This window comes from Crocuta crocuta, unplaced genomic scaffold, assembly GCF_008692635.1.
Source record: "Crocuta crocuta isolate KB4526 unplaced genomic scaffold, BGI_CrCroc_1.0 scaffold334, whole genome shotgun sequence".
In the NCBI taxonomy this organism is placed as follows: domain Eukaryota; kingdom Metazoa; phylum Chordata; class Mammalia; order Carnivora; family Hyaenidae; genus Crocuta; species Crocuta crocuta.
The window spans coordinates 6,242,812-6,254,394 of record NW_027533260.1 but is presented as its reverse complement, the minus strand read 5'-3'; the positions used below and the strand labels follow the sequence as shown (position 1 = coordinate 6,254,394).

Here is an 11,583-nt window from a genome sequence, read left to right as displayed (position 1 = left end):
GCCAGGCAAGTTCAAAATCCATAAGGCAGGCTGTCGGGAGAGGCAGGCTGGAACTCCTGGGCATGGGCTGAAGATGCTATCTGAGGCAGATTTCTTTTTCAGGCAAGCCTCAGCTCTGCTTCCAAGGACTTTTCAGCTGGATGAACCAAGCCCACTCAGATGACCTTGCATAATCCCCCTTACTCACAGTCCACTGACCACGGACTATAGTCACATCTACAAAATACTTTCGCACTGACACTGAGATCGTGTTTGAATGAATAATGGAGACTGCGGCCTAGCCAGGTGGACACGTCAGACTGACCATCCCAGCTTCAAACCACATTTGCAATAAAACCCAAAGTCTACTTCCTGCGCTAGAAAGGCCACTTTCTTGAAGGTTGGGACTCTTTTTTTTTTTATGTTTATTTTTGAGAGAGCACCAGCAGGGGAGGGGCAGAGAGAGAGGGCGCCAGAGGATCTGAAGCAGGCTCTGCACAGAGCCCACAGAGCCCACCACAGGGCTCAATCTCACGAGCAGGGAGATCATGACCTGAGCCAAAGTCGGACACTCAACCGACTGAGCCACCCAGGCGCCCCAAGGCAGAGATTCTTCTGCCCGTTCCACTCATTGTTACATGCTCAGAAACTGGAACAGTGCCTGGCACGTGGCAGGTGCTCAATAAATATGGGGGATGAATGGATATTGACATCCAGCTTCCCCTTCTACGTCAGGATGTGTAGACATCTAGAACCCTTCTCCTCTTGACCTCATAAGAAGGTAGGAGCATCTGTGAGAGGCTTTCCTCTTCACAAGGCTGCCTGTTCAGGAAGCTCGAAGATGCGGGGGTCCATCCTTGCTCTGCCGCTGACTCTGAAAATCACTCTCCCTCACTGTGCCTTGGGCAACTGGTCTCCCAAATAAGGATGCCCCTCCCTTTCTTGTGTGCCTCTCTGGGTTCTGGGGAGGGTCAGGTGGGGAAAGGATGTGGAAAGACATTGTAAAGCAGGTGCACAAGAGGGCGTGCTGTAGGATTCCGTGCGTGTGAAGTTCATGTGTTTACGTAAGTGACCCGCACACCCGTGCTCCTTCCTACCTCCAGATCTTTGTCCAAGCTGCCTCCTCCGCCTAGAATGCCCTTCCTCCTGCTTCTTTTGGCCAAGAACTCTTTATCCCTTTAGGGGTTTGCTTCAGATTCACTTCTTCCAGGAAGTCTTCCCCAATCTCCACAGCTTGGAGAACTTTTCCTGGCTTGGCTTTGCCTCAAGTGTTTTTTGTTTTTGTTTTTGTCAAATCAATCAACACCTGTGTGCTTGGGAGGTAGAATCGCCTCGTGGCTGATGGGGCCTAGACACACGAGCTCAAGCAAGTGCCCTCACCTCTTATTTGCTCATGGGGATTGTGATAACAGCCCACTCATGTTGGGCTGCTGCTGTTTCCCAGTTTTTCCATGGTCATCTCCTTAGATTCTGACCACAACCACTGCAAAATAGATCTTGTCATTATTGGAGGTTTTATTTTTACCTCTGCCTTATAGGTGAGAAAGGCGCAGAGAGGTCAAGTAACTAGCCCAAGGTCACCTACAGGCTGAAGGGTAGAGCTAGCTCCACAGCTCTGGAGTTAGGAGCTCCAGAGTTTGGGCTCCTAGCTTCTAGGACGTGCTGCCCCTTGAACTTCTCACAGCGACACTAATAAAGACATTGTCGTAGCTCCAAGCTGGCTCCCCAGGGAAAGGACAGGAAAGAAGGTGATGGGGTGCTGGGGCCTGACTGGTGCCCAGTAATGGCTATTCTTAGGATTGCTCTTCATATGGGCCAGGATGTGGCTGTTTCTCCCCACCCTGGGGTGGTGGGGACCTTTCCCAAATTCTTCCAGGCCTGCTGATCAGATAAGGGCCGGGTAGGGCTAGGGAAGGGAGGGAGGGAGAGGGACAGGAGGGCAAACTGTTGTTTGACATCATTTCCCCGTGAGCCACGTTAAGGAGGCTGAAGTGGGCTGAGTAGTGGGCCCGTGCCTGCTCCAGCATCCTGCTCCTGACGAGGCTGGGGGGGCTTCTAAGAGGAGGGCACGAGGGGGCCTCCCAGGGTGCCAGCCAGCAGGGGGACCATGAGGAGCAGGGCCCCGCGGTGGGGCGCCGGGGAAGGGGTGGCGGCGGCAGCCGAGGTGGCGGTGAATGGCTGGGTCACAGAGTCCCTGTTGCAGAGCTGCCCCTCGCAGCAGGAGCCCTGGAGGTCAATGTTTGTCCAGGGGCTGGAGGTGCCCTTGACGGTGCAGGAGGGCCGGTGGCAGGTTCTGATGTACACAGGGACTGAGAAATTGCCTGGAGGGGAGCAGTGAGGAGGGGTGAGAACTGAGTGAGGCAGCTGCACCTCAACTCACCCCAGAGCCCAGGGCCACAACTGGGTCCTCAGACGTACTTCCGTCTCTCTCCTCAGACTAGGACCCTGCCTCCTCCCTCAGACCAGGGACATGGCTTCTTCCTACAGGCCAGGGCTCTGCCTCCTGTCTTAGACCAGAGCCATGCCTCCTTCCTCGGACCAGGGCCATGTCTCCCTGTCAGGCCTGTCTGGTTCCTCCACCCTCAGGCCTGCTCTGCCTCCACACCCTTTGTCCAGCCTCTGCCCCACTCCGAGCCTCTCACCGACGGTCATTTGGCCATTGCCCTGGAAGCAGACGCTTTGGTCCTGGTGACACTGGATGCGTCGGGACTTTTCGGGGGTGCAGTCCTCCGGGTGGATTCCCAAGCAGGCGTAGCACTCCATGCCGCTGAGAGTTGGTGGGTTGGGTGCTGGCAAGAGAGCATAGACACACACTCAGGTCATGGTTTCCAGGTATGGTTGTGTGGGTTGCGCACTGCACTGGGGGTCCAGCCTAGCCTGACCTGAAGGCCTGAATCCCACTGCCCGGGAGGAGGCGCCCAGTGGAGGTCACGACCCTTCCCTGCCCGGGCGGGGGCCCCTCCCAGCCCCGCCCTCCGGCTCACCCGGGCTCAGATTGGGGATGGCGTCGTGGGTCATGAGATTGGTGTTGCAAAAGTCGGTCATGCAGCCGCGCACCACCGAGTAGTCAGGCGGCAGCGCGTGTTCGTCGGACAGCATCTGGCCCGTAGGCGGGCCTGTCCAGCAGCCCTTCTGTACCATGGTCACCGTGGCACGGTACCCTGGGGACGGGAGGGGACCGGAGTTTGGTGCGCTGCCTCGTCCCAGCCTTCTTCCTCCTCTCCCTCCTCTCCCCTCCTCTCGCTCTCACTTCCTGGCTTGGCCTCCGATCTCTCCTCCTCCTGCGCTCTTCTCTTGCACTCACCTCGCCTCTCCCTTTCCTTCCTCTCTCCCCTCAAACTCCACTTCCCCTACTTCCCCCACACCTCCTCCCTTCCGCAACTCTTTGGGGGGGCCCCCTCCCCGCCTCCTCTCCCGAGGTCTCTTCCTACCCCACCTCACGCCCCTCTGCCTCTCAGGGCTTTCTCCCACCCCTTCCTCCTCCTCCCTTCCTCCACCTCCGTTCTTCTCCCCGTCCCCCCAACCCCTTGGCTCTTGCTCTTGTGCCCTCCTCCCTCCCTAATCTCTCATCCCTGTCTCTGCACCCACCCCCTTCTCTCTGTGCCAGCTTCTCCTTTTTCTGCCCTTTCCCCGCCCCTCACCAGTGTCCAGGGACAAGACAGCCTCAGAGCACCCGTGGGGACAGGAGATGTTGTGGAACTTCATGACGCTGAGGTCAAAGGGCCCGAAGTAGGTGTGTTGAAAGCTGTAGCATTGCTGGGCTTGGGACTCTGAGGAGAGAAGCGGGGTGTGTGTGTGTGTGTGTGTGTGTGTGTGGGTGTGTGTGTGTGTGTGTGTGTGTAGCAGCCTGGGGCTGAGGCTGTTCCCGGAGCCCAGAGCTCTCTCCTGCAAATGACAGTGTCGCCAGCCAGGCTGCTCTGCTCTGAGAGGAGCCAGGCCTCGCTGCCTGGAGAGAACCGAGGTCTGCCACTCTGGTTGCTCATGACTGTGTCTGCCCCTGGGCCTCTGTGCACCTGCCAGTCCTGTTTCCCTCCCCCAGCTGTTCCCAATCTCCACCCTCTTCCAGGAAGCCCTCGAAGATTTAAATAAAGGAGGAAATGATTCACTCCTGCTCTGCCTGTCCCTCTCCCAGCTAAACTCAGGAGGTCCAGGAGCACCTGGGTGGCTCAATCGGTTAAGCGTCTGACTTCGGCTCAGGTTACCATCTCATGGTTCTTGGGTTCGAGCCCCACGTCCGGCTCTGTGCTGACAGCTCAGAGCCTGGAGCCCGCTTTGCATTCTGTGTCTGCCTCTCCCTGACTCACACTGTCTCTCTCTCTCTCTCTCTCTCTCAAAAATAAATAAATATAAAAAATAAATAAACTCAGGAGGTCCAGCAGCACTAAAAGGCCGTGGGTGGGAAACAGACTTGCTAGCAGAGGCAATGGGACGTGCCATCTTCTACTACAGACACACACACAGCCAGCCCGGGCGATACACTCACAAAACCCCAGAACACGGACAGAAACACAACATAACACAATTGGCACAGGCTCGTGCAAGTCTCACTACCAGACCCAGAATCTCCTGAGCGTCCATGCAGAGTTCTGCGTTCCCATGTGAAACAAGTGCCCCCCCCACGCTCCAGTGGAAGGTCCCCCAACCAAGTCACGTGCAAGATCATACTGACTAAAAGTGTGCGGATACGGAACCAAAAACAACACGCAGAGAGACCCAGGGGCGTGGGAAGTCATACCCAGAGAGAGAGACAAATACGGCCTCAAGCATTATAGACACACAAAGAAAATGAGAGACCACAATTATGCGCAGTTAGAGATCCAAAAAAGAGACCCACCAAAACATATGGTTTAAAGCCACAGACAGACACAAGACACAGGAGAGACATGGGGTGTGGATACACAGACAGACACACGTGAAAACGCCCCAGCTCGTGCACACAGAGACAAACGCAGCCCTGCCGATCCCAGCGATGCACAAACATAGGGCGGCACCGACATGCAAAATTATACACACATCTCCTTTACAGAGAGAGTGAAGCTCGGAGGAAACAGACCCATAAACATTTGCTCAAGTGCTTGTTCACGTGTGAGATCCGGTACAGAGAAACACACACGTGCCCAGAGACCCACTGGCCATGCCCACACAGACGCACGCAGAAACCCAACTCTCTTCCGTGGACCAGCAGACACACACACACACACACACACACACACACACACACACGGTGGCCTGGGTGCAGGCTTGACCTTCCCCCAATCAGCTCCCTTCTTGGGAGCCACTGTGGTCCTGATGGGAGCATGTCTCTGTCCTTACTCAAACCGGGGGAAGAGGTTGCCCCAAGATGAGGCCCAAGCTCTCTGCCAGGTCTAGAAAGAGCCCCCAGGGGTCCCCAGAAGTACCCCTGAATGGGGGTGTGGGCAAGGAGGATGGGAGGCTGCAGCAGTGGAGAGAGAGATGCCAGAGAAAATGACTAATGGGAGAACAGAGGAGAGGAAGACACAGGAGGAGGACATAGTCTCCAGGCCCCTCCTCCCTCAGACGCAGGATCCAGGCCCCCAGCCCCTCCTCCCTCAGACCCAGGGGTCCAGACCCCCAGCTCCTCATCCTTCAGATCCAGGAGCTCTGCCCCCAGCCCCCCACACCTTCTTAACACTGGGCTTAGAAGTCTGGGTACCTGTCAGGCAGAACGCAGCCCCAAGGAGGCAGAGCAGGATGGCTCTGGGGACGCCCATCGCCCGCGTGTGGAGCTGAGCTGAGACACCGAGGACAGCTCCTCCTGCTCTGATTGCCGTCTGGCTGGTTCTCCCTGCTGAGCCCCAGGCCTCCCGGCTCTCCAGCCCCTGCTTGAGCTTGGGATTCCTCCACCCCCGCCCTTCCTGGCTAGGGCTGGTCTCCACCTAGGTAATCACGACTGGGCCAGGATGAGTCCTTGGTGCTGAGGAAGGAGAGGGATTGGGGTCTGGATTCCTGGGGGGAAGCGGGAGCTAGGGGCCTATACCCCTTAACTTGGGGGTTTGTGTTTTTCAGGCTCTCTTTCTACCCTGTTGGCCACATTGTGTTCTAATCTGAGGTTGGCACAGATGGCCTCTTGAGTTCTCGTCTCTTTCTCTACCGGGACATTACCTATAGACTCCCGTGTGCGTGCACACACACACAATCTCCCGTGCTGGGGCCCATGTCTCCAGACCCAGAGCCACATACATCACCTCCTCCTAGAAGCCTCTTCTGACATGGATCTCCCCGACTCATCCAGTCGCCCTCAGTCTCAGGCACCTCCTTGTCTCCCAGCCATCATCACCCTGGGCTAGACGGCTGGCATCTCCCCTATCAGCTGAGGTCTCCTCAGAGGGCTCAGGGATGTTTGCATTGTTGTATGAACGAACGAATGAATCAATGAGTGTACAGAGAGACAGGCAGGCAGGCAGGCAGTTTCCCATGGGATGCAGAAAGACAGTCACACTGAGCATGGACAGATATAAATGTAGACACCCAGACAAACCCAGACATGAAGAGAGGCACCCCGATGAACAGAACATGCCCTTAATAATTGTTTATTATGTTATTAAAGGAATGAATAAAAAAATTGGAGGAGATAGAGACACAGGCAGACAATCAGAGGGACACGCGATCCCTTGAGGACACAGACAGACCATGTGGACCAAATAGGGACATCCAGACAGATGCCCCTGCAGGCAGCTGGGGCTGGGACACCTCCTGGCCTGCCTCTCTTCTCCCCCTTGATGGAGCTGCCTGCTGAGACACACCCCTCTCTGTACCATGCAGGGTGGGCACCAGCCCTGTGCAGAGACCAAGAGTCATAGACTCCAGATGGATGGGACAGAGTTGACATAATGGCAGTGACCAGGATGGCCTTACTAGTTTCTTGAGCTTGACTAAATTTTACACAGCTTTCCTCCTGACTACAGGCCCCTGGCCTCCCTTTTCTTAGGGTATTTACATTAGAAAAGTTGGCCTTGCGAATTCTTCTGTCTCTTTGAAGTGCGGGTAAATCTTTCCCCAGCCTTTTAGCAGTTTTAAGGTCCCAGAATGTCTTTCTCAGGGACCTGGGACCATCCCTTTGAAAAGTCATCAGAAGATAGCACACACACACACACACCCTCCCGCGCCGCCCCCCCCTCGGTCTCCCAGACTCTGTATAAGGGAGGGCAGGGGGCAGGAGCTGAACTTGAATAAGCGACAGTTAACAAACACAGATGACCTCATCACAGAGAAGAACACTTGTAAACTCCGAAATACGCTGTGTGCCAGGCACATCCCGTAGATGACCCCTCTCCCATCGTCCTCTATCACTGTCCCCCCAGCCCACCCAGTGCTTAGAAACCTTCCCACATTTTGTTTTGGAGTCAAGTTCAGTGTCTGTCTTCTATTGCCATAGTCTTTTATTTTTTTATTTTATTTTTTTGTTTTATTTAATTTTGAGACAGAGAGAGACAGAGCACGAGTGGGGGAGGAGCAGAGAGAGAGGGAGATACAGAATCCGAAGCAGGCTCCAGGCTCTGAGCTGGCTGTCAGCACAGAGCCCGACGCGGGGCTCGAACTCCCAAACTGTGAGATCATGACCTGAGCCGAAGTCAGACGCTTAACCTACTGAGCCACCCAGGTGCCCCTATTGCCATGATCTTGAATGAAGTCTCCCGTGCCTGTTTAACTTTGGTGCACTTTTTCTGTGCCAGTCGGCAGACACCCAGGCACTGTGGACACTCCCCAGATCCTGGACTGTCACGATCGGTCACCCTCGCCCTCCTCCTGCCAAACCACTGCCTCTCCCATTGGCATCACTTCCCCAAACCTGTTTTGCGTCTAAATTGCTCTTCCTGCTGCTCCGGTTCCTGCCCCAGGCTCTCTGTGGGGTGCTGGTCACACAGGGGCAGGCTGGAGCTAAGGGCCCCTGGAGTGTAGAGACTGGCCAAGGAAGGAGGCTGGGTTTTCTGAAACCCCTTGGAAGGTAGAGCCTTAGGAGGTGTTCACCATGGTTCACAGTTTCAGAGATTTGAGGCTTAAAGAATCATCAGACCAGCCCATTTTGTGTGTAAGTATGTGTCTGCAGTGTATGTATGTGTGTGTGTGTGTCTGTCTGTCTGTCTGTCTGTGAGAGAGAGAGAGTAAATGACTGTGTGAGTGTGTGACTGTGCGTATGTGATTTTGATTCTGGTAACCTTTAGGTACCTTTGGAGGCTGTGAAATATTAGGTGGGAAGCTCTCCATTGTGGGAGGCAATCAAGTGGAGACTGGAGATCTAGCTCTAGGGATTTGGGCAAGGTTCTTATATCCACAGGGGGCTATCCAGCATGAACTCTGAGCTCCCTGTGAACCCAAAGATTCTTTTTTCCCCCCAGTAATTAAACTTTAGTAACCAGACAATTAATTATTTAAGAGATTGGGGGAAAACTGAGGATGTTTGGTGGTAGCCACGAAGATACTATTTTAAAAACTTTTTACTATTAGAAAAATTTAAACACAGGGACACCTGGGTGGGTCAGTCGGTTAAGCGTCCGACTTTGGCTCAGGTCATGATCTCGCAGTTTGTGAGTTCGAGCCCCACACTGGGCTCTGTGGTGACAGCTCAGAACCTGAAGCCTGCTTCAGATTTTGTCTCCCCCTCTTTCTGCCCCTCCCATGCTCATGCTCTGTCTCTCTCTGTCTCTCAATAATAAATAAAAATGTTTAAAAAAGTTTTTTAAAGAAATTTTTAAACACACACAACCCTCCAGAGGATAGCATGTTCACCACCAAGCCTCAACAGTTTTTAACATATCACTGGTCTTGTGTTACCCTTTCTTTCTTTGGTGCTGGTTAGGGCATTGATTTGGATTCCTGCATTATTTTGCACAAAATATTAATTACACTTAAAACATCATATAAGAGTAGATGACTTTCTTTTCTTCTTTTTAGTGTTTATTTAATTTTGGGACAGAGAGAGAGAGCACGAGTGGGGGAGGGTCAGAGAGAGAGAGGGAGATACAGAATCTGAAGCAGGCTCCAGGCTCTGAGCTGTCAGCACAGAGCCCAATTCGTGGCTTGAACCCATGAACTGGGGGATCATGACCTGAGCCAAAGTTGGCCTTCCAACCAATTGAGCCACCCAAGTGCCCCAAGAGTAGATGATTTTCAGTGTACCTTTGGGTTCTGTTTCAGGTTGCGAATCTTTATGAATGTCATGAACAATTCCTAAAAGGCTGTTGTTCGCTACCTTGAACTGAATTCCTAATGCAATGACGCCGCCAAATCAATTTTCTCTTTGCGTACTGAACAGTTTCAAATTTATTTTCTTTTTTTTTTTAAATGTTTTTTTATTTATTTCTAGGAGAGAGAGAGAGAGAGAGCGTGAGCAGGGGAGGGTCAGAGAGAGAGGGAGTCACAGACTGAAACAGGCTCCAGGCTCTGAGCTGGCAGTCAGCACAGAGCCCAACACGGGGCTCGAACCCACGGAACCGAGAGATCATGACCTAAGCGAAAGTCGGACGCTTAACCAAGCCACCCAGGCGCCCCTCAAGTTTATTTTCAATAAATTTGTATTTATAAATTTATTTATATAAATATAATGAATATATTAAATATAATGTATTTATATTTATAAATTATAAATGTATTTATAAATATATATAATGTTTATATATAAAAATAATATATAAATAAATATAATGTGTTTATAAATTATAAATTATAAAAATATAATGAATATAATAAATATAAATTTCAGTATATTCCCACGTTTATTAGAGGCTGAAAAGTAGTTGTAGAGTGCTTGAATGATATTTAAAAATTCACTACTTTGGGGCATGTCCCTGGCTCCGTTGGTAGAGCACGGGACTCTTGATCTCGGGGTTGTGAGTTTGAGCCCCATGTTGGGTTAGAGATTACTTAAAAGATAAAATCTTAGGAGTCCCAAGGTGGCTCAGTCGGTTGAGTGTCCACTCTTGATTTCGACTCAGGTTATGATCTTACGGTTCATGAGATGGAGCCCTGCGTTGGGCTTTGCGGGCACAGTGCCAAGCCTGCTTGGGATTCTCTCTCTCTCTCTCTCTCTCTCCTCTGCTCTCACTCTCTCTCTCTCAAAAAATAAATAAGTAAGCTTAAAAAATAAATAAAATCCTTAGAAAATTCCATAGTATAGAAGAAATTTTGGGGGTGCCTGGGTGACTTGGTCAGTTGAGCATCTGAAAGAGGAAGAAATTTTTGCTGCATTATTTATTGTCCAGCTGGATTTGTCCCTCTAAGGAGAGAGAAAGGAGGCAAGTCAGGAGGTGTTCTAGAGTCTCAGCCCCAGCTCTAGATGTCTACTACAGCATCTGTCTGGATGTCCTCAACTACCTAGTGTTTGAGTGTTCTCAGGTTCTGTTGAACACCTTAGACTGTTTTCAAGGATCTTCTATTGTATTCCATAAGTTTCTATGCACTTTTCCTTTCCGTGCACCTTTCCATTTCCGTGCAAGTATGCAAATATCTGGCCTCTCAAATGATGTCCCTCCCTCAATTTGGTTTCTGTAAGCAGTTTATTTTTTTTTAATTTTTTGTAATGTTTTATTTATTTCTGAGAGAGAGATAGGGACAGGATGAGTAGGGGAGGGTCAGAGAGAGAGAGGGAGACACAGAATCCGAAGACAGGCTCTGAGCCACCCAGGCACCCCTCTGTAAGCAGTTTAGTAAATGTGCCATCATCTGTCTCCCCAATGTTGAACAAAATTCCCTGATGTTTCTACATATAGGAATTGGGGCAGTCTGGAAATCTGCTCATCTACCAACAATTACTGTCTAATTTGTTAACTACAAGCAGGCTTTGTCAGCAAAATAACTGAGAAACACTTAGGATTCCTCACCTTATTCAAAATGATTTCATTAGTCAGACATGCTGTGATTGTAATGATTTTTTAAGTGTCATCACCTCGATAACATGTAACACCACATGTGACCAATCTTTATGTTCTGCATAAATGTTTTTTTCCATAAGTGGTCAGAATTGTGGAGGTTTGCCCTGGAGCCCGCATCGCTGCTTTGCCAAAAATGGACCCATGTACGTTGTGTGCCGATATTTTCTTTTATTTTCACGGAGACACTGCCTGCAGCATCAATATATAGTTTCTTCATATCCGATCTTATTTATTTTTTTAATTTTTTGCAGCTCAGCAGTGTTAAGTATAGTTATTCATGGGGATGTGCCACCGATCTCCTGGGCTTTTCGTCTTGCAAAACTGAAACTCTAGACCTTGTCATAGGAGCCACTTTGGTCCTGATATGAGTATGTCCCATATTAGTTTGTCCCTAAGTTGGGGGAAGGAATTGCCTGAGGATTGCCACGTTAAGTGCACAGTACAGTATGGTCAACTACAGGCACAGGGTCGTGGAGTAGAACTTACTCGTTTCGGATGAGATGAAACTATACCTGTTGAATAGCATCTCCCCCAACCCCCTCCCCTCAGCAACCACTATTCTACTTTGTTCCTAGGAATTAATTTGAATAGAAATTTGATACCTCCATCTGAGTGGAATCACATAGTATTTGTCTTTTTATGACTGGCTTATTTCACTTAGCATAATGTTTTCAGGGTTCATCCATGTTGTAGCATGCATCAGAATTCCTTTCCT

At 51.0% G+C, this 11,583-nt stretch overlaps 1 protein-coding gene across 1 annotated transcript; it reads right to left on the bottom strand.

Moving 5' to 3' along the window:
* Positions 1-1,510: 1,510 nt before the first annotated feature.
* LYPD5 (LY6/PLAUR domain containing 5) lies at positions 1,511-5,711 on the bottom strand. Its single transcript, XM_077747367.1, has 5 exons — positions 5,654-5,711; positions 3,621-3,749; positions 2,964-3,140; positions 2,622-2,768; positions 1,511-2,300 (listed from the first exon to the last, which is right to left on the bottom strand). Exons 1-5 carry the CDS (start codon positions 5,709-5,711, stop codon positions 2,035-2,037), a joined length of 777 nt encoding a protein of 258 aa, XP_077603493.1. The 3' UTR covers positions 1,511-2,034.
* Positions 5,712-11,583: the final 5,872 nt, after the last annotated feature.

Excerpts from the sequence above, each read along its gene's own strand:
- LYPD5 (XM_077747367.1), bottom strand. The coding sequence starts at position 5,711 with ATGGGCGTCCCCAGAGCCATCCTGCTCTGCCTCCTTGGGGCTGCGTTC. Across the intron at positions 3,750-5,653 it reads GGCTGCGTTCTGCCTGACAG|AGTCCCAAGCCCAGCAATGC; the intron begins GTACCCAGACTT and ends TTCTCTCCTCAG. Across the intron at positions 3,141-3,620 it reads TGTCTTGTCCCTGGACACTG|GGTACCGTGCCACGGTGACC; the intron begins GTGAGGGGCGGG and ends TCCCGTCCCCAG.